The 23,761-nt window shown below is 47.1% G+C and overlaps 1 protein-coding gene across 2 annotated transcripts in view; it reads left to right on the forward strand.

The window, feature by feature from the left end:
* ARHGEF25 (Rho guanine nucleotide exchange factor 25) overlaps positions 1-23,761 on the forward strand; it is a 429,432-nt gene that overhangs the window by 138,646 nt on the left and 267,025 nt on the right. Inside the window, exon 1 of one of the 2 annotated variants that reach the window (XM_089692601.1) lies at positions 22,748-23,064. The exons of the other annotated variant lie outside the window; for it this stretch is intronic. Within the exon in view, the coding sequence (XP_089548727.1) occupies positions 22,971-23,064 (94 nt within the window). The 5' untranslated portion in view covers positions 22,748-22,970. Of the gene's footprint in view, positions 1-22,747; positions 23,065-23,761 lie in introns of those variants that run through there. 2 annotated transcript variants of the gene reach the window in all.

Below are 23,761 nucleotides of genomic sequence, written 5' to 3' on the forward strand. Positions count from 1 at the left end.
CAAAGATGCTCTATTGGATTGAGATCTGGTGACTGTGGAGGCCATCGGCATACAGTGAACTCATTGTCATGTTCAAGAAACCAGTTTGAGATGATTTGAGCTTTGTGACATGGTGCATTATCCTGCTGGAAGTAGCCATCACAAGATGGGTACACTGTACTCATAAAAGGATGGTCAGCAACAATACTCAGGTAGTCCGTGACATTTAAACGATGTTCAATTGGTACTAGGGGGCCCAAAGTGTGCCAAGAAAATATTCCCCACACCATTACACTACCACCACCTGTCTGAACCGTTGATACAAGGCAGAATGACCCATGCTTTTGTGTTGTTTATGCCATATTTGGACCCTACCATCTGAATGTCGCAGCAACCAGTCTGCCCATTCTCCTCTGACCTCTGACATCAACAAGGCATTTTTGTCCACATAACTGCCTCTTACTGGATATTTTATCTTTTTCGGACCATTCTCTGTAAACCTTAGAGATGGTAGTGCGTGAAAATCCCAGTAGATCAGCAGTTTCCAAAATACTCAGTCAAGCCCATCTAGCAACAACAACCATACCATGTTCAGAGTCACTTAAATCCCCTTTCTTCCCCATTCTGATGCTTGGTTTGGACTTCAGCAAGTCGTCTTCACCATGTCTACATGCCTAAATGCATTGAGTTGCTGCCATGTGATTGGCTAATTAGCAATTTGTGTTACCAAGCAATTGAACAGGTGTATCTAATAAAGTGGCCCGTGAGTGTGTACACACACCTATCAATGCCATGTAGATTGAATGCAACAATTAAAAAAATATTTCCTAGCAGTTGTTATCTCATCCGTCTATTTGTAAAGCGCTTGCTTTTTCCTGAACACTCTTGCCCTGAAGTATAGGGCTGTAGAGTTTGCTTTCCACCAGGTAATTTGATTACTGCTCTCAGTACAAAAACATATCGCTATGTTAACTGACTTCCTTTAGTTGTAGCCCTAGTGTGTGTCTATACAACTGTGGTACAGAGTCTGGATTGTCTCCTGCATGGGATGATGTGAATAATTTAGTGTTCTCTGTAAGTACTGCATAATCTGTGTGAGCAATATAAATGAGTCATATAAATAAACCAGTTCTATTAGTGTCCCCATACTGTTACTGATTTACCATGGAAAGCATGACCACAACATCCAGGCTGCAGTAACTTCTTTGTATAGTCAGCACCTTGCCTTGCCTTGCCTCCTGCTGTGTGCTAACTATACAACTGCTCTACCATATCTATGCTTCCAAAACTTTCAACTGTCAACGCAACTTATAGCGAAACTTTACTTCAAGGAACATACATTCCATTATAATAATTATGCTACCAAAATGAGGGTGCGCTGCATGCCTCCAGCATTGTTCCTGTTTCTTCTTGCTGGAGGCTGCCATTTTCGCTAAAGTCCAGGGCCCCTGAGCAGAATTAAATCTTTAGGCTATCAGCAGATGGGTCTCTAGTGGCTCTGATTTTAGGCACGGTGCCGAAAAATAGAGAGCAGGGTTACACAGTGTATTACTAGATTCTAAACAGTATAGGCCAGTGGTCTTCAAACTGCAGCCTGAAGGCAGATTGTGGTCCTTTGCTAGCTCTTATCTGGCCCTTGGGGCACTATTGCTCCCACTGATTTGAGACACTATTCCTAACACTGACACCAATGATGGGACACAGTTCCATCTACTGACACCAGAGATGAAGCAATTTTCCATTCACTCACATCAACGATGGGGCACTATTCCATCCCCTGATACCAATGATGGGGCACTATTAAATCTAGTGACACCAATGGTGGGGAACTATTCCATCCACTGACATCAATGATGAGGCACTATTCCATCCACTGATACCAATGATGGGGCCCAATTACATCCACAGACCACAGAGATAGAGATGAAGCAATATTCCATTCACTGACACCAACAATGGGGCACTATTCCTCCCACTAATATCAATGATGGGGCACTATTCCATCCTGACACCAGTGATGGGACACAGTTCCATCTCATGACACCAATGATGGGGCACTATTTCATCTACTGACACCAATGGTGGGGCACTTTTCCATCCACTTACACCAGAGATGAGGCACTATCCTATCCACTGACACCAATGATGGGGCACTATTTCATCCACTGATACCATTGATGAGGAGCTATTCCATCCACAGACACCAATGATGGGGCACTATTCCATCCACTGACACCAGAGATGGGGCACTATTTCTCAGCCTACTGACCACAGGCACTATGCAACTGAACACTATGCCTGAGGCATTGTTTACTATCACTGATGCCAGGCCTAGGACATTTTCTCCCCCCACTGGCCACAATCCGGCCCTCCCCCAAAGTCTAAAGGACAGTAAACTGGCCCTTTGTTTGGAAAGTTTGGAGACGCCTGGTATAGGCACTTATGTTCAATGTCAGTCCATTTAACATGGTTTCCTATAGGAAGTGTTCACATTTGTTTTTCAACCCCTTTTTTGGAAAGGGTCAGGGACTATTTAAAGGCAAAAAGCAGCATTTTTGCTACAATAGAGTTCAATTAAGATGCTGCTGAAACACATGTAGTGCATTTTTGCCATGTTTTGAATTTTTATTCTGCCCAGCAATGAAAAACATTACCGCTTTAACAAAAAACAACAAAATAAAATACAAAATGCGTGAGCAAAACCACAAAGCAAAATGCAAAAAGCATTGCAAAAACGGATCAAGAGCAAACTGCGTTAGAGTGAAGCAGGCCTTACCTGCAAAAGGGGCCAGCCTGAAGTGATCTAGCAGGACTTCATTTTCTGACTAATGTTCCACTTTAAAGTACAATGCAATAACTGACAGCAACTAATCAGAATTTATACTTCAGTGATCTGTCATAAGGAAAAAGAATTAACATCTGCATGGAGTTTGCATGTTCTCTCTTTACTTGCATGAGGGTACACCACACTCCAAAGACATGCTGGTTGGTGAATTGGCCCCAGTATGTGTATGTATGTTTGTGAGATAGGGATTTTATATTGTAGCTCCTGAAGTACAGGGCTGATGTGAATGTATGTGAATTGGCGCTGAAGAAGGGTAATGTATAACTGCTTACAGGAAAGTTTAAAAAACTGATTTTTTAAAATCAAAACTTGCTCTACATTGAAAAAAAAACCCAACTAATTGACTTCATGAACTATTTGTACTAATGGAATACTTTGAATATGTTGAAAAAAAAAAAACTCACGTGACAACATCAATACAACCCTCTGGGTATGTTGATGGGTTTTTTTTATGCTTTTGTGGTACAAATTGAATCTCTTGCCATGAATAAAACAAAGCCTTTATGCTTCAAGATGTCTTTGTTGGTTGAGTGCAACAGTTTATGGCAGTTATGCATTTACTAGCAAATGGCAAGAGAATTCTTCAATCACTAAGGCTTGGGAAGTTTTGGAATGGTTCCAGAAAGTTGAGAAAATTCTGCCTGATGGAGTGGGCTGACAAATTTTTTAAAGGAAAATGTATACCGTTATTACAGACAATGGTGAAGACAGAGGCAATAGCATATTGGCCAACCATCCCAGATTAACAGAACAGACTACAGTAAAAGAGACAGTGTATTGCATGAAAGTGGGCAAAGTTAGTAAGATACCCCAACATTCCATATTGCTGATATCTGCCTGCTGTCCCATGTACTTGTGCTAAAACATGTTTTGTTCTCTTTGTATTGCTTCCTTTGTGTGAAATACCTGGTGATCCTGCCAGTCCCCCTGCTTTCCTATTTAAAGCTGAACATGCTAGGCATGAGGGTACATCAATCGCAGTATGATCGATTTTCTGTTTGTAAGGGGAGCCCAGCCTGCCTGTCCTCCAATGATCAGACGTGTGCTGACACGTCCCCCTGTGCAGTTATTCACTGGGAAGATCGGTGTACTGCTTTCTCCTTGCCTGCTAGTGACACAGACCCCTTGCAGTCTCAATCCACAGCTCTCTAAGCCCCTTATGCAGCTGAGAACAAAGGTCATGTGATCACTTATAGAAAAATTGAAAAGGCTTTTATAATTTTTGTATATATACTGTGCATATACAGTTGCAAGAAAAAGTATGTGAACCCCTTGGGATTACGTGGAGTTTTGCATGAATTGGGCATAAAATGTGCTCTGAACGTCATCTAAGTCACAACAATAGAAGAACACAGTCTGCTGAACATAATACTACACAAACATTAGATGTTGCCATGGTTTAATTGCACATAACATGTAAACATTCACAGTGCAGGGAGGAAAAAGTATATGAACCTTTGGACTTAATAACTGGTTGACCCTCCTTTGGCAGCAATAACCTCAACCAAACGTTTCTTGTAGTTGAAGATCAGACCTGCACAATGATCTGGAGTAATTTTAGACCACTCCTCTTCACAAAACTGTTTCAGTGTAGCAATATTCTTGGGATGTCTGGTGTGAATTGCTCTCTTAAGGGCATGCCACAGCATTTCAATCGGGTTGAGGTCAGGACTCTGACTGGGCCACTCCAGAAGGCGTATTCTGTGCTGTTGCAGCCATTGTTTTGTTGAATTACTTGTATGCTTTGGGTCATTGTCCTGTTGCATCACCCATCCTCTGCTTCAGTTGGAGGACAGATGGGCGTACGTTTTCCTGCAAAATGTCTTGATAAACTCTGGAATTCATTTTCCCATCAATGACAACAATCCGTCCAGGCCCTGAGGCAGCAAAGCAGCCCCAAACCATGATGCTCCCTCCACGATGTTTTACAGTGGGAATGAGGTTTTGATGTTGGTGTGCTGTGCTTTTTTTTCTCCACACATAGTGTTGTGTGTTCTTCCCAAACAACTCAATCTTGGTTTCATCTGTCCACAGTATATTTTGCCAGTAGTGCTATGGAACATCCAGGTGGTCTTTTGCAAACTTCAAACGTGCTGCAATATTCTTTTTGGATAGCAATGGCTTCCTCCGTGGTGTCCTCCCATGTATTCCATTCTTGTTTAATGTTTTCCTTATTGTAGATGTGTCAACAAAAATGTTAGCATGTGCCAGAGATTTCTGTAGGTCTTTAGCTGACACTCTGGGATTCTTCTTTACCTCATGCAGCATTCTGCGCTGTGCTCTTGCAGTCATTTTTACAGGACGACCACGCCTAGGGAGAGTAGCAACAGTGCTAAACTTTCTCCATTTGTAGACAGTCTGTTTTACCGTGGACACATGAACATCAAGGCTTTTGGAGATCCTTTTGTAACCCTTTCCAGCTTCATGCAAGTCAACAATTCTTGATCGTAGGTCTTCTGAGAGATCTTTTCTGCGAGGCATGGTTCACATCAGACAGTGCTTCTTGAAACCAGTAAACCCAAAACAGGTGTGTGTTTTTTAAGGGCAGGACAGCTGTCAGCAACACATCCAATATCATCACACTGATTGGAGTCAAGGTTGGCTCACTCCTGGCTCCAATTAGCTCTGGGAGAAGTCATTAAGCTAGGGCCTCACATACTTTTTCCTTCCTGCACTGTGAATGTTTACATGTTATGTGCAATTAAACCATGGCAACATCTAATGTTTGTGTAGTATTATGTTCAGCAGACTGTGTTCTTCTATTGTTGTGACTTAGATGACGTTCAGAGCACATTTTATGCCCAATTCATGCAAAACTCCACGTAATCCCAAGGGGTTCACATACTTTTTCTTGCAACTGTATATATATATATATATATATATATATATATATATATATATATATATATATATATGTATATATATATATATATATATATATATACACAGTTGTGTTCAAAATAATAGCAGTGTGTTGAAAAAAGTGAATAAAGCTCAAAATCCTTCTAATAGCTTTTATTTCCATACACACAAATGCATTGGGAACACTACAAAAAACATATCAAATTTGTGTTGTTCCTCTAAAAAAATTGAAGAAAAGTGAATATTAGACTGTTCAAAAAAATAGCAGTGTTTGTATTCTTCTTTACAAACTTAAACATTCACTATATAAACTGAAAAATGTTTGAAGATTTTGCTTTTCTTTGAATCACTTAATGAATATTTAGTTGTATAAGCACTGTTTCTGAGAACTGCTGTACATCTGTGTTGCATGGAGTCAACCAACTTCTGGCACCTGTGAACAGGTATTCCAGCCCAGGATGATTGGACTACATTCCACAGTTCTTCTCTATTTCTTGGTTTTGCCTCAGAAACTGCATTTGTGATGTCACCCCACAAGTTTTCTATTGGATTAAGATCCGGGGATTTGGCTGGCCACTCCATAACGTCAATCTTGTTGGTCTGGAACCAAGATGTTGCATGTTTACTGGTGTGTTTGGGGTCGTTGTCTTGTTGGAACACCCATTTCAAGGGCATTTCCTCTTCAGCATAAGGCAGTATGACCTCTTCAATTATTCTGATGTATTCAAACTGATCCATGATCCCTGGTATGCGATAAATAGGCCCAACACCGTAGTATGAGAAACATCCCCATATCATGATGCTTGCTCAACCATGCTTCACTGTCTTTACAGTGTACTGTGGCTTGAATTCAGTGTTTGGGGGTCGTCTGACAAACTGTCTCCGGCCACTAGACCCAAAAAGAACAATCTTACTTCATCAGTCCACAAAATGTTGCGCCATTTCTCTTTAGGCCAGTCAATGTGCTCTTTGGCAAATTGTAACCTCTTCAGCACATGTCTTTTTTTCAACAGTGGGACTTTGCGGGGGCTTCTTGCAGATAGCTTGGCTTCACATAGGCGTCTTCTAATTGTAACAGAACTCCCAGGTAACTTTAGACCTTCTTTGATCTTCCTGGAGCTGATTGTTGGCTGAGTCCTTGCCATTTTGGCTATTCTTCTATCCATTCGAATGGTAGTTTTTCGCTTTCTTCCACATCTTTCAGGTTTTGGTTGCCATTTTAAAGCATTTGCGATCATTTTAGCTAAGCAGCCTATCATTTTCTGCACTTCTTTATATGTTTCCCCTCTCCAATCAACTTTTTAATCAAGGTACGCTGTTCTTCTGAACAATGTCTGGAACGACCCATTTTCCTCAGAATTTCAGAGAGAAATGCACTGTAACCAGCATGTACAACATTTGCTGCCTTCCTTCCTTAAATAAGGGCAATAATTGTCACCTGTTTTTCAAAGAATGAATGACCTCACTAATAGAACTCCACACTGCTATTATTTTGAACATGCCCCTTTCAATGAGTGATTCAATTACACAGAATCACTGCTATTATTTTGAACACAACTGTATATATTCACACGCACATACACACACACACACACACACACACACACACACACACACACACACACACACACACACACACACACACCAGTTTTTGCCTTGCATATCTTAAACTGAATGAGTTGTCTTACAAGGTAAACACACTTTTTTAAAGCAAAACTGAGAGGATGTAGTTGTCACAGCCTAAGATCTACCCAACCGTGGTATCAAAGCTTTTGGTGGATGCTGGAAATGTAACCCAATTTAGATCATCCTATATCTCTCAGTGGGCTCCGTGAGGGAAATCTCAGTGCTTGATTTCCTAGAATCTGTACACAAGCAAGTGTCATTACAATAGTACCTGTTGGGTGGTATTAGATTCAATTTGCACTAGGTGAATATAGCAGAAGTGGAATTTCCCTTAGGTGGGCTGTAATAAAGCCGGAAACAAAAATGGGTAAGACAATGCATAACATTCAGATAATTCCTACTAAATCAGCCATAATTCGAGCTGTGGGTGGGCCTGTCCGCACCCCATCCCCCTACAAAAGTCGATTATTTAAGTGGCTTTTATGGAAGAAGTGGATTCAAAACCTCTTGGTTAGACAGCACTTGCATACAATCGGATGCTGAAAGCAATAGTTTAGTGTGATCTAGGGGATTGATGGATTTCTGGATGAACTGAACAAGGCAAATTCAAAGTGTCTATGATCAACCTAAAGTGGAAGTAAAGGCAAATCCTAACTAACTCCAAGGCCCCAATCATACCTGAGCATTTTGTAGCGCAAGGTTCGAAGCTCCAAAACTCTCAGGGAGAAAAAAAATCAACATTACCCTATGGGAATGGTTCACATCTCCACTCCAAGATGCCTGAAGCTCAAAAAAATTTTGGAGCAACTTTTGTAGATCCATTAGGGCAGACCGATGCATTTTTGGCGCATTTTCATTCCCATAGAAATACATGGAAACGTGCATTTTGTGCACTTTTTTTGGCATGGCAAAACATGGCCACAATTGATGGCACAGATGATTTTTTTTTCTGTTAGCTAATACAAAAATACCAGAACTCAAAAATCCCCAAAACACCTGAGCAAATTGCGTAATAAACGTTTGCAAACAAGCATAAAAAACGTTACAAAACACATTAAAAAATGCACAAAAATGCTATACTCAGGTGTGTATGGGGCCTTAACCTACTCTCAGCTACATTCTATGCCTAATCTACTGTATCTAGCCCTGTAATGGAAAAATCGCTATACTTACCTGTTCTGTAGCCACTCTGATCTGGTCTCCAGTGGTGCCCTCTGTGTGCAGGAGAAAGCTGACAATGGCTGGGAAATACCTGGGTTGTGACGTCACCCACAGAATTACTATGGGTCTTCCGTTGGGCCTGCCTCTCCTGCACATACCTACATGCTGAAGCTGCTGCTGACAGCTCAGTATGGGACTGGACCGGAACTTGTAAATATAGTAATTTTTTTCTTTTCTTTTCTACAGGGCTAGATAGATTAGGCTTAGAATGTGGCTGATAGTAGGTTTAGAGTTAGTTAGGATTTGTCTTTACTTCCACCTTAAAGCCTAACTCCAGCTTTGTTATCACTTTAAATAGTTTGTTTGGGCCAAGCTGGCCTACATAAGCTATTTCCTATATGCTCCATTCACATCTAGGTATTTCTGCCTGCAATCCCAAAATTCTCTGCAAAACTGACAAATCACACCTTGCTTGACCAGGTGCCATTCATTTTCAATGGCACCTAAAACACAGTGTGATTCTGCCACAATTGTTGCACGATAAATCACGCTGCAATCTTGCACACCACATCATGGGAAGCTCGTCAGCTCAAAAGAAGCTCCTGCTCATTTTTGGGCCACAACCTTTGCTAGATGCACTTTGTCGTGCAGCGGAATCGCACTTTAGGTGCCATTGAAAATGAATGGCACCTGAACAAGTGTGTGCGATTTGTCAGTTTTGCAGAGCACTTTGGATCGCGGGCAGAATCGCACTTTAGGTGCCATTGAAAATGAATGGCACCTGAACAAGTTAGTACGATTTGTCAGTTTTGCAGAGCACTTTGGGATCGCGGGCAGAATCGCACTTTAGTTGCCATTGAAAATGAATGGCATCTGAACAAGTGTGGTGCGAATTGTCAGTTTTGCAGAGCGCTTTGAGATTGCGAACAGAATTGCTGTGATTTTGCCCATGATACAAAACACCTAGATGTAAACGGAGCCTTACCAATATGTGTTGCCGCTGTCAGCACTGCATAAACACTAAGTGGCATGCAACTACATACAGTATACAGTGCACTTTCGGCAGTGGTACAGGTACTTTCCATCCCACTCCCAGAACAAAATTGATTGATTGGCTTCGGGCAGGCAGATGACGTCTGCCTCAGCCATTCAGAGGAAGCCTTGCATTCACTGATAAAAATACAAAGCTTCCTGTGAATGGCTGAGCACTGCTCAGCCAAATTAGATGTTGTTCCAGGAACGGGACAGAAAGTTTCCATACCGCTGCCATAACACTGCACTGTACTGTATATTATATGTAGATGATGCTACATCCAGTTTATACAATGCTGACAAAAATTGCATATGCTAGAAAAAGAAATAGTTCATTTGGACCAACTTGACGCAAACTAAGTAAAGTGATAACAAAGCTGGAGTTAGGCTTTATGACAGGGATCTCACCTATGGGCTTTTTAAGAGACATCACAGGTTTAGCCAACCAAACTCCTCCTAGTGAAATATCATGTTGGGTGAACTGACCATTTAAACAGACTTAGAAGTTCACTTTTCAATTTTGGTACATATGTTGGAGCTTGCAATGGGTGGAAAAGTAGGCATTGGAAACTATGGATGCTGCATAGTTTTTTCTGGTAACTATAGATGCTGCATAGTTTTTCTGGTAACTATGGATTCTGCATAGTTTTTCTGGTAACTGTGGATGCTGCTTAGTTTTTCTGGTAACTATGGATGCTGCATAGTTTTTCTGGTAATTATGGGTGCTGCATAGCTTTTCTGGTAACTATAGATGCTGCATAGTTTTTCTGGTAATTATGGATGCTGCATAGTTTTCTGGTAACTATGAATGCTGAATAGGTTTTCTGGTAACTATGGATGCTGCATAGTTTTTTTCTGGTAACTGTGGATGCTGCATAGTTTTTCTGGTACTTATGGGTGCTGCATAGCTTTTCTGGTAACTATGGATGCTGCATAGCTTTTCTGGTAACTATGGATGCTGCATAGTTTTTCTGGTAATTATGGATGCTACATAGCTTTTCTGGTAATTATGGATGCTGCATAGCTTTTCTGGTAACTATGGATGCTGCATAGCTTTTCTGGTAACTATGGATGCTGCATAGCTTTTCTGGTAACTATGGATGCTGCATAGTTTTTATGGTAACTATGGATGCTGCATAGTTTTTTTCTGGTAACTATGGATGCTGCATAGTTTTTATGGTAACTATGGATGCTGTATAGTTTTTCTGGTAACTATGGATGCTGCATAGTTTTTCTGGTAACTATGGATGCTGTATAGTTTTTCTGGTAACTATGGATGCTGCAGTTTTTCTCTGGTAACTATGGATGCTGTATAGTTTTTATGGTAACTATGGATGCTGCATAGTTTTTTTCTGGTAACTATAGATGCTGTATAGTTTTTCTGGTAACTATGGATGCTGTATAGTTTTTTTCTGGTAACTATGGATGCTGTATAGTTTTTATGGTAACTATGGATGCTGCATAGTTTTTTTCTGGTAACTATGGATGCTGTATAGTTTTTATGGTAACTATGGATGCTGTATAGTTTTTATGGTAACTATGGATGCTGCATAGTTTTTTTCTGGTAACTATGGATGCTGCATAGTTTTTCTGGTAATTATGGATGCTGCATAGCTTTTCTGGGAACTATGGATGATGAATAGTTTTTCTGGTCTGCAGTAAACAAATAACATTTGAAGATGTAGCTGTATTTTTAATCCGTGAAAGCATAGACTGTAATTTAATGAAAGGACTAATGAGAAGAAAAAAACTAAACACATAGTAATCACCAAACTTAGAATGTACAACACTCAGAACCATATAAACACGGAACATTCCTTTCATACATAAGATACAATTTAGCCAAAAACAAATAAATAGGAGCAATAAAAGAATGACACTGCTTCTAAACAAAACCAGCATGGAGCCACCACTGGTAATGCATCTCATAATAGAGTCAGAGCCATGCGAATACTCCATGCCTGCCATAACCCGATGTGATGAATGCTGTGTAGGCCCTTTTTAGTGATGAAGCAGTCACATGCTATTTATACTATTTCCTAACTTTCCGATCCTTGTGTACAGCTAGAAGATTCCAGGCCTACTGTAGGAGGAACAGATGTCTGGTAAAGCACTAGTACTATGAAGAATACTAAAGCAAAATAATTTGGAGGACCACAATGCATTGGGTATAATTCATGTAAGGGTCCCGCCACACCGGAAAGCTTCAAGCAGTCATGTACAGAAGAAATAAGAAGACAGGGATTTGCTTTTTAATTGAGTGGATATGAAAGTGAATCTTCAAAGTTATTGCATGAACATCCTCAGTTCCTTTAGTACATCAGCCTTATTTACAGGGCATTTATTGACAGCTAGATAGAAGCGAGCAGTTTCTAAGTTTATGTAATAGCAGAGAGGGATCCCAGTGCCATTCTGACCCACATCTAATAAAAATAGACCCCTTGGTTCCAGGGGCCCCTTGAGCTGCTGCACAGTCTCAACAAATGGTATGTCTAACCCTTTCCCGCTCTATACTGACTCACTTTATGTATATTTTCAGGGCTTTTTATCACTTGAACTCTGTAGGCTCATAACTTTCGGCACCATAATACCTTATGTACACTTGCGGCCAAGGTGTGGTAAAATTAGGCGGTTGAATTGCAGTTTTACAGCCCTCCGTGACTACCCACCTTAAGCTAATTTTGTGGCTGTGGTACACATGCCATAGCAAAAATAACATCCCACGTTGCATTTGGCGGTTAGTACTGCCACCAAACAACCCATTCAAGTGCGCTGCTGCAAGCCTTCAAGGGTCAAAACAATCATCCTCTTGAAGATTTTTCCCATTTACCTTTACTACTTCTTAGGTTCTAAACAGTGGTAAACACAGAAGTAAAAGCACAAGCAGTCAGATAACAGCTTTCAGTACTAGTAAGTACTAACTCAATAGAGGTATCCTCTGTATGGCCATATGTGGTCAATGATGTCACCAGAATTCCCACTGCAGTTAGGGGGTGGGGATTTCCCTAGCCACAGCTATTTGGTTCGGTGCCCTGCCGAATTTGTAGAGGCCGATCTGCTGAAAGCCTAAAGATTTACTGCTTCTCAGGGGCTCTGGGCTTCAGCAAAAAGGCAACAGCCTCCAGCAAGAAGAAACAGGAACAATGCTGGAGGCAATTTACAGCGCACAATAATTTTGGTAGCATACAGTTATTATTAATGTGGGGTATATGTTCCTTGCTAAAGTGATAAAGTGGCTTGTTCAGAGGATATCACAGGTAAAAATACCTCCAGTGGAACACCGGGTCACACCAACAGATGCTGAAGACTCTTCTGCTAGGAAGCCAGCATCAGAAGATAAGAGATGTGATCAGAGATTGAATGTTCTGGAGTGAACAATACAGCAACCATGGGGTGGACATGTACAAGAACATTCCCAAAGTATAGCAAGTGAGGAATGGACTTGAACCCTGGGTATAATTACATGGTAGGTAGGTAGAGTAACTCTACTAACATTTTTTGGCTCTCATACCTCTTCATCGGAGCTGAGAATGAGGTACTATGGTAGCCTTTTACTAGGCTAGGGGAAAACAAAAACGGTTCCAGAATGCTGGCTTCCTAGTGACAGTGTATTCAGCATCTATCTGCCGGTTGTGGTCTGGTGTTTTTTTGTAAGTACAATCAGGGCCAGGACAAGGAGGGGGGGCCAAGAGAATACCTGCCCTGGGCGCTGCTGAGTTGGCCACTCGTTCCGCTCCTTACTGACAGGAGTGACTGCAGTGTCACTCCTGCTGAAAGGAGAAGCGGCCGATAGCTGCTGCAGAAGGGAGGATTCGGCTTTCTCCTCTCTCCAGCCTGCATGGGGCAAATAAGAGCTGGCACTGAGAGAGAGAACTGTCCTCAGTCTCCGTGCGGTACTAAGGAAGGAGGACAGACTGTGTCCTTTGTCCTCACTCCCTCTGTCATGTAACATGTCACATGACTGGAGAGAGGAAGGAGACACTATGGGTATCTATCCGCCAGTACAAGGGGGCAAGGGGGGGGACCTGAACTCAGAAGCATGGGGACACCTGATGTAAAGAGGGACTCTACTGATGCAAAGGGGGACTCTACTGGGGACACCGGATGTAAAGGGGGACTCTACTGGGGACACCTGATGTAAAGGGGGACTCTACTGGGGAGGTCTGATGTAAAATTAGACTCTACTGGGGACAGCTGATGTAAAGGGAGACTCATGGGGATACATAATGTAAAGGTGGGCTCTACTGAGGACACCTGATGTAAAAGAGGAACTCTACTGGGGCACACCTAATGTAAAGGGGAACTCTACTGGGCCACATCTGATGTAAAAGGGGAAATCTACTCGGGCACACCTAATGTAAAGGGGGCCCTACTGGGGGCTCTACCTAATGGGGGGTGCAATTCACCATTTTCACACTGGACGCTGGATGACCTCATCCTGGCACTGAGTGCAATTTTACCTTTCCAGTTTATTAAATAGTACTTATGCCTTGGCCATAGCAGTATTACAGGTGTATGGATTATTCAAACAGAAGAATATAGCTGATGTGTGTGGATGGGATCGGTGCTGTGATGGGGGGGGCATTGTATGGAAGGTGATGTGTGTGGATGGGATAAGTTGGTGCGGGATCAGTGCAGTGATGGGGGGGGGGGCACTGTAAGGAAGGTGTTGTGTGTGGATGGGATCGGAGCAGTGATTGGGGGGGGGGCACTGTGAGAAAAGTGATGTGTGTGATGGGATAAGTCGGTGCGGCATCAGTGCAGTGATTGGGGGGGACACTGTATGGAAGGTGATGTGTGTGGATGGGATAAGTCGGTGCTGGACTGGTGCAGTGATGGTGGTGGGGGCACTGTATGGAAGGTGATGTATGTGGATGGGATCAGTGCAGTGATGGGGGGGGGGACAAACTGTATGGTAGGTGCTAAAAAAACCCCATTCAGGAACACTCACAGTATTCACACATGCAGCCTATGGCTACCTGTATACCACTTCCCTGAACTTATGGTCACTTCATAGATCCCCTGATCTCCCTGTTATGTCCATAATTCCAAGGGTCACCATGGCCACTACACCTACCAGTCCGTAAGTCGGTGCGGGATCAGTGCAGTGATGTGGGGGGATGGGGGGGGACTGTATGGAGGGTGATGTGTGTGGATGGGATAAGTAGGTGCTGGACTGGTGCAGTGATGGTGGTGGGGGCACTGTATGGAAGGTGATGTATGTGGATGGGATCAGTGCAGTGATGGGAGGGGCACACTGTATGGTAAGTGCTAAAAAAAACGTTCAGAAGCACTCACAGTATTTAAACATGCAGCCTATGGCTACCTGTATACCACTTCCCTGAACTTCTGGTCACTTCATAGATCCCCCTGATCTCCCTGTTATGTCCATAATTCCAAGGGTCACCATGGCCACTACATCTACCAGTCCTCCCTGGCCACCTGTGCATGATGATGCAGGCAGAGTTATGGCATGGGCTCATCGGTGCAGTGATGGGGGGGCACTGTATGGAAGGTGATGTGTGTGGATAAGATGAGTCAGTGCAGGACTGGTGCAGTGATGAGGGGGCACTGTATGGAAGGTGATGTGTGTGGATGGGATCAGTGCAGTGATGGGATGGGGGGCACTGTTTGGAAGGTGATGTGTGTGGATGGGATCAGTCGGTGTGGGATCAGAGCAGTGATGGGGGGGCACTGTATGGAAGGTGATGTGTGGATGGGATAAGTTGGTACGGGATCGGTGCAGTGATGGGGGGCACTATATGGAAGGTGATGTGTGTGGATGGGATAAGTTGGTGCGGGATCAGTCCAGTGGCACTGTATGGAAGGTGATGTGTGTGGATGGGATCGGTGCAGTGATGGGGGCATTGTATGGAAGGTGATGTGTGTGGATGGGATCGGTGCAGTGAAGGGGGGGGGGGCACTGTTTGGAAGGTGATGTGTGTGGATGGGATAGTTGGTGTGGGATCGGATCGGAGCAGTGGTGGGTGGGGGGGTCACTGTATGGAAGGTGATGTGTGTGGATGGGATAAGTTGGTATGGGATCGGTGCAGTGATGGGGGGCACTGTATGGAAGGTGATGTGTGTGGATGGGATCATGCAGTGATGGTGGGCACTGTATGGAAGGTGATGTATGTGGATGGGAGCAGTGCAGTGATGGGGGGGGGGGCACTGTATGAAAGGTGATATGTGTGGATGGGATAAGTTGGTGCGGGATCGGTGCAGTGATGGGGGTCACTGTATCGAAGGTGATGTGTGTGGATGGGATCGCTGCTGTGATGGGGGGGGGGGGCATTGTATGGAAGCAGATGTGTGTGGATGGGATAAGTTGGTGCGGGATCAGTGCAGTGATGGGGGGGCACTGTAAAGAGGTGCTGTGTGGATGGGATCGGTGCAGTGATTGGGGGGGGAGGCACTGTGAGAAAGGAGATGTGTGTGGATGGGATATGTCGGTGCGGGATCAGTGCAGTGATGTGGGGTGACACTGTATGGAAGGTGACGTGTGTGGATGGGATAAGTCGGTGCTGGACTGGTGCAGTGATGGTGGTGGGGGCACTATATGGAAGGTGATGTATGTGGATTGGATCAGTGCAGTGATGGGGGGGACACACTGTATGGTAGGTGATGTGTGTGGACGGGATGTCTGTGCGGGATCTGTGCAATGATGGGGGTGGGTGGGGGGGGGGCACTGTATGGAATGTGATGTGTGTGGAGTGTGGATGAGATAAGTTGGTGCGGGATCGGTGCAGTGATGGGAGGGGGGACACTGTATGGAAGGTGATGTGTGTGGACTGGATGTCAGTGCGGGATCGGTGCAGTGATGGGGTCGGGTGGGGGGGGAGCTGTATGGAAGGTGATGTGTGTGGATGGGATAAGTCAGTGAGGGATCGGTGCAGTGATGGGGGGACACTGTATGGAAGGTGATGTGTGTGGATGGGATAAGTCAGTGAGGGATCAGTGCAGTGATGTGGGGGGACACTGTATGGAAGGTGATGTGTGTGGATGGGATAAGTCGGTGAGGGATCGGTGCAGTGATGGGGGGGGGGGGGGCACTGTATGGAAGGTGATGTGTGTGGATGAGATCAGTCAGCGTGGGATCAGTGCAGTGATGGGGTGGGCACTGTATCGAAGGTGATGTGTGTGGATGGGATCAGTTGGTGTGGGATCGGTGCAGTTATGGGGAGGGGGGGACACTGTATGGAAGGTGATGTGTGTGGATGGGATCAGTCGGTGCGGGATCGGTGCAGTTATGGGGGGACACTGTATGTAAGGTGATGTGTGTGGATGGGATAAGTCGGTGCGGGATCGGTGCAGTGATGGGAGTGCACTGTATGGAAGGTGATGTGTGGATGGGATCAGTCGGTGCGGGATCGGTGCAGTGATGGGGAGGCACTGTATGGATAGTGATGTGTGTGGATGGGATAAGTCGGTGCGGGATCGGTGCAGTGATGGGAGTGCACTGTATGGAAGGTGATGTGTGGATGGTATCAGTCGATGCGGGATCGGTGCAGTGATGGGGAGGCACTGTATGGATAGTGGTGTGTGTGGATGGGATCAGTCGGTGTGGGATCGGTGCAGTGATTTGAGTGCACTGTATGGAAGGTGATGTTTGGATGGGATCAGTCGGTGCGGGATCGGTGCAGTGATGGGAGTGCACTGTATGGAAGGTGATGTGTGGATAGGATCAGTTGGTGCGGGATCGGTGCAGTGATGGGGAAGCACTGTATGGATAGTGATGTTCCCAGATTGTACGCTCGAAAGAGTAGGGCCCTCTTACCCCTCGTGTGCTGTTCGTAGCTGCTGTAATGTTTCATGTATTGTCCCCCCCTCTATTGTACAGCGCTGAGCAAACCCTTTGGCGCTATATAAACTCAATGTAATGTAATGTAATGTAATGTGTGTGGATGGGATAAGTCGGTGCGGGATCGGTGCAGTGATGGGAGTGCACTGTATGGAAGGTGATGTGTGGATGGGATAAGTCGGTGCGGGATCGGTGCAGTGATGGAAGTGCACTGTATGGAAGGTGATGTGTGGATGGTATCAGTCGATGCGGGATCGGTGCAGTGATGGGAGTGCACAGTATGGAAGGTGATGTGTGGATGGGATCAGTCGATGCAGGATCGGTGCAGTGATGGGAGTGCACAGTATGGAAGGTGATGTGTGGATGGGATCAGTCTGTGCGGGATCGGTGCAGTGATGGGGAGGCACTGTATGGATAGTGATGTGTGTGGATGGGATCAGTCGGTGCGGGATCGGTGCAGTGATGGGAGTGCACAGTATGGAAGGTGATGTGTGGATGGGATCAGTCTGTGCGGGATCGGTGCAGTGATGGGGAGGCACTGTATGGATAGTGATGTGTGTGGATGGGATCAGTCGGTGCGGGATCGGTGCAGTGATGGGGGGGCACTGTATGGATGGTGATGTGTGTGGATGGGATCAGTCGGTGCGGGATCGGTGCAGTGATGGGAGTGCACTGTGTGGAAGGTGATGTGTGTGGATGGGATCAGTCGGTGTGGGATCGGTGCAGTGATGGGCGTGCACTGTGTGGAAGGTGATGTGTGGATGGGATCAGTCGGTGCGGGATCGGTGCAGTGATGGGGAGGCACTGTATGGAAGGTGATGTGTGTGGATGGGATCAGTTGGTGCGGGATCGGTGCAGTGATGGGGAGGCACTGTATGGATAGTGATGTGTGTGGATGGGATCAGTCGGTGCGGGATCGGTGCAGTGATGGGGAGGCACTGTATGGATAATGATGTGTGTGGATGGGATCAGTCGGTGCAGTGATGGGAGAGCACTGTGTGGAAGGTGATGTGTGTGGATGGGATCAGTCGGTGCGGGATCGGTGCAGTGATGTGAGTGCACTGTATGGAAGGTGATGTGTGTGGATGGGATCAGTTGGCGCGGGATCGGTGCAGTGATGGGAATGCACTGTATGGAAGGTGATGTGTGAATGGGATCAGTCGGTGCGGGATCGGTGCAGTGATGGGGAGGCACTGTATGGATAGTGATGTGTGTGGATGGGATCAGTCGGTGCGGGATTGGTGCAGTGAGCAGTGATGGGGGGAAGAGGCACTGTATGGATAGTGATGTGTGTGGATGGGATCAGTCGGTGCGGGATCGGTGCAGTGATGGGAGTGCACTGTATGGATAGTGATGTGTGTGGATGGGATCAGTCGGTGCGGGATCGGTGCAGTGATGGGGAGGCACTGTATGGAATGTGATGTGTGTGGATGGGATCAGTCGGTGCGGTATCGGTGCAGTGATGGGAGAGCACTGTATGGAAGGTGATGTGATGTGTGTGGATGGGATCAGTCGGTGCGGGATCGGTGCAGTGATGGGGAGGCACTGTATGGATTGTGATGTGTGTGGATGGGATCAGTCGGTGCGGGATCGGTGCAGTGATGGGAGTGCACTGTATGGAAGGTGATGTGTGGATGGGATCAGTCGGTGCGGAAACGGTGCAGTGATGGGAGTGCACTGTATGGATAGTGATGTGTGTGGATGGGATCAGTCGGTGCGGGATCGGTGCAGTGATGGGGAGGCACTGTATGGATTGTGATGTGTGTGGATGGGATCAGTCGGTGTGGGATCGGTGCAGTGATGGGAGAGCACTGTATGGAAGGTGATGTGATGTGTGTGGATGGGATCAGTCGGTGCGGGATCGGTGCAGTGATGGGGAGGCACTGTATGGATTGTGATGTGTGTGGATGGGATCAGTCGGTGCGGGATCGGTGCAGTGATGGGAGTGCACTGTATGGAAGGTGATGTGTGGATGGGATCAGTCGGTGCGGGATCGGTGCAGTGATGGGAGTGCACTGTATGGATAGTGATGTGTGTGGATGGGATCAGTCGGTGCGGGATCGGTGCAGTGATGGGGAGGCACTGTATGGATTGTGATGTGTGTGGATGGGATCAGTCGGTGCGGGATCGGTGCAGTGATGGGAGAGCACTGTATGGAAGGTGATGTGATGTGTGTGGATGGGATCAGTCGGTGCGGGATCGGTGCAGTGATGGGGAGGCACTGTATGGATTGTGATGTGTGTGGATGGGATCAGTCGGTGCGGGATTGGTGCAGTGATGGGAAGGCACTGTATGGAAGGTGATGTGTGGATGGGATCAGTCGGTGCGGGATCGTTGCAGTGATGGGAGTGCACTGTATGGATAGTGATGTGTGTGGATGGGATCAGTCGGTGCGGGATCGGTGCAGTGATGGGAGTGCACAGTATGGAAGGTGATGTGTGGATGGGATCAGTCGATGCAGGATCGGTGCAGTGATGGGAGTGCACAGTATGGAAGGTGATGTGTGGATGGGATCAGTCTGTGCGGGATTGGTGCAGTGATGGGAGTGCACTGTATGGAAGGTGATGTGTGGATGGGATCAGTCGGTGCGGGATCGTTGCAGTGATGGGAGTGCACTGTATGGATAGTGATGTGTGTGGATGGGATCAGTCGGTGCGGGATCGGTGCAGTGATGGGGAGGCACTGTATGGATTGTGATGTGTGTGGATGGGATCAGTCGGTGCGGGATCGGTGCAGTGATGGGAGAGCACTGTATGGAAGGTGATGTGATGTGTGTGGATGGGATCAGTCGGTGCGGGATCAGTGCAGTGATGGGGAGGCACTGTATGGATAGTGATGTGTGTGGATGGGATCAGTCGGTGCGGGATCGGTGCAGTGATGGGGAGGCACTGTATGGATAGTGATGTGTGTGGATGGGATCAGTCGGTGCGGGATCGGTGCAGTGATGGGGAGGCACTGTATGGATAATGATGTGTGTGGATGGGATCAGTCGGTGCGGGATCGGTGCAGTGATGGGGAGGCACTGTATGGATTGTGATGTGTGTGGATGGGATCAGTCGGTGCGGGATCGGTGCAGTGATGGGGAGGCACTGTATGGATTGTGATGTGTGTGGATGGGATCAGTCGGTGCGGGATCGGTGCAGTGATGGGAGTGCACTGTATGGAAGGTGATGTGTGGATGGGATCAGTCGGTGCGGGATCGGTGCAGTGATGGGAGTGCACTGTATGGATAGTGATGTGTGTGGATGGGATCAGTCGGTGCGGGATCGGTGCAGTGATGGGGAGGCACTGTATGGATTGTGATGTGTGTGGATGGGATCAGTCGGTGCGGGATCGGTGCAGTGATGGGAGAGCACTGTATGGAAGGTGATGTGATGTGTGTGGATGGGATCAGTCGGTGCGGGATCGGTGCAGTGATGGGGAGGCACTGTATGGATAGTGATGTGTGTGGATGGGATCAGTCGGTGCGGGATCGGTGCAGTAATGGGGAGGCACTGTATGGATAATGATGTGTGTGGATGGGATCAGTCGGTGCGGGATCGGTGTAGTGATGGGGAGGCTCTGTATGGATTGTGATGTGTGTGGATGGGATCAGTCGGTGCGGGATCGGTGCAGTGATGGGAGTGCACTGTATGGAAGGTGATGTGTGGATGGGATCAGTCGGTGCGGGATCGGTGCAGTGATGGGAGTGCACTGTATGGATAGTGATGTGTGTGGATGGGATCAGTCGGTGCGGGATCGGTGCAGTGATGGGGAGGCACTGTATGGATTGTGATGTGTGTGGATGGGATCAGTCGGTGTGGGATCGGTGCAGTGATGGGAGAGCACTGTATGGAAGGTGATGTGATGTGTGTGGATGGGATCAGTCGGTGCGGGATCAGTGCAGTGATGGGGAGGCACTGTATGGATTGTGATGTGTGTGGATGGGATCAGTCGGTGCGGGATCGGTGCAGTGATGGGAGTGCACTGTATGGAAGGTGATGTGTGGATGGGATCAGTCGGTGCGGGATCGGTGCAGTGATGGCAGTGCACTGTATGGATAGTGATGTGTGTGGATGGGATCAGTCGGTGCGGGATCGGTGCAGTGATGGGGAGGCACTGTATGGATTGTGATGTGTGTGTATGGGATCAGTCGGTGCGGGATCGGTGCAGTGATGGGGAGGCACTGTATGGATAGTGATGTGTGTGGATGGGATCAGTCGGTGCGGGATCGGTGCAGTGATGGGGAGGCACTGTATGGATTGTGATGTGTGTGGATGGGATCAGTCGGTGCGGGATCGGTGCAGTGATGGGGAGGCACTGTATGGATTGTGATGTGTGTGGATGGGATCAGTCGGTGCGGGATCGGTGCAGTGATGGGAGAGCACTGTATGGAAGGTGATGTGATGTGTGTGGATGGGATCAGTCGGTGCGGGATCGGTGCAGTGATGGGGAGGCACTGTATGGATTGTGATGTGTGTGTATGGGATCAGTCGGTGCGGGATCGGTGCAGTGATGGGGAGGCACTGTATGGATTGTGATGTGTGTGGATGGGATCAGTCGGTGCGGGATCGGTGCAGTGATGGGAGAGCACTGTATGGAAGGTGATGTGATGTGTGTGGATGGGATCAGTCGGTGCGGGATCGGTGCAGTGATGGGGAGGCACTGTATGGATTGTGATGTGTGTGGATGGGATCAGTCGGTGCGGGATCGGTGCAGTGATGGGAGTGCACTGTATGGAAGGTGATGTGTGGATGGGATCAGTCGGTGCGGGATCGGTGCAGTGATGGGAGTGCACTGTATGGATAGTGATGTGTGTGGATGGGATCAGTCGGTGCGGGATCGGTGCAGTGATGGGGAGGCACTGTATGGATTGTGATGTGTGTGGATGGGATCAGTCGGTGCGGGATCGGTGCAGTGAGCAGTGATGGGGGGAAGAGGCACTGTATGGATAGTGATGTGTGTGGATGGGATCAGTCGGTGCGGGATCGGTGCAGTGATGGGGAGGCACTGTATGGATAGTGATGTGTGTGGATGGGATCAGTCGGTGCGGGATCGGTGCAGTGATGGGGAGGCACTGTATGGATTGTGATGTGTGTGGATGGGATCAGTCGGTGCGGGATCGGTGCAGTGATGGGGAGGCACTGTATGGATAGTGATGTGTGTGGATGGGATCAGTCCGTGCGGGATCAGTGCAGTGATGGGAGTGCACTGTATGGATAGTGATGTGTGTGGATGGGATCAGTCGGTGCGGGATCGGTGCAGTGATGGGAGAGCACTGTATGGAAGGTGATGTGATGTGTGTGGATGGGATCAGTCGGTGCGGGATCGGTGCAGTGATGGGGAGGCACTGTATGGATTGTGATGTGTGTGGATGGGATCAGTCGGTGCGGGATCGGTGCAGTGAGCAGTGATGGGGGGAAGAGGCACTGTATGGAAGAGCCGCACTGACTCCTCCTAGAGCTCAGCTCTCAGTGACAGCTCTGTACAGCTCTGAGCTCCTCTCCAGCATTAGGGCAGCAGCTGGCTCGTCTCTGGGCTCTAGTGGAGATCAGTTGGCGCTCCGCTCCTCCCTGCGCTCCGTCCCTCCCCGCTCCTCTTCTCCAGGGGGGCACAGCGGGGGCGCATCCTCATCACCGGCATGCTCTGGACCGGGGGGCTCGGCATCGCCATGCCTGGGGAGCAATGAGAGGGGGCAAACCACGCCACGGCTGTGCTTGCCAAAACCTCTTCCGCAAAGTCTTGTCTCAGTGCAGCTGCTGCTACGCCCGGGTGAGAGGTTAGTGCAAGCCCTGCTAGATCACTCCTCTGTCTGTGTGTGTGTGTCACCGATCTCCAGTGTACCCCGATCTCCTGCTGTACCCCGATCTCCTGCTGTACCCCGATCTCCCAGTGTACCTTGATCTCTGATTGTTCCCCGATGTCTTGGTGTACCCTGGTTCTGTGCTCTTCTAGTGTTCCCAGACTTTCTCCCCCCCAGCAGTCTCTGGTGTTTTCCTGCTGATGTCTTTATAACATTCCGATGTGTGCATTCTCTATGAAGCTAGCAGAGCTCCAGCATGCAGTCATAAATAGATCTACATGATGGAATAGTTTCCGACTTGGATTGCACAGAGCCGAGAACTTGCATTGTGTGTTGCCCTGTCTGTAGTGTTTGGTGTGATGCTGGCTGTGCTGCTGCTGGCCCCTGTATACACTTTACAATGTCTATATATGTATGATGTTGCTGGGATGTGTACATTTTCCCATGGGGATCTAAAGTGTGCAGACAGACTGAACCCCTGGATGGTCAGTGCCCCCCCCCCTTCCCCTATCATAGTCCACTAGCACCCCTGATCATTAGGATGCCAAGTGACCATCAATGATGGAATCGCCATCGCCAACATGATAAACCAGCCCCTTCTACAAATGTCACATTTTTCTCTCTCTTATGGGAAGGAGGTTGGCTGGAAGCAGTGATTTCCCTTGAAAGGAAT

Source organism: Staurois parvus, unplaced genomic scaffold, assembly GCF_062004578.1.
Source record: "Staurois parvus isolate SC_StPar_1 unplaced genomic scaffold, SC_StPar_1.0 ptg000023l, whole genome shotgun sequence".
NCBI classification, from domain to species: Eukaryota; Metazoa; Chordata; class Amphibia; order Anura; family Ranidae; genus Staurois; species Staurois parvus.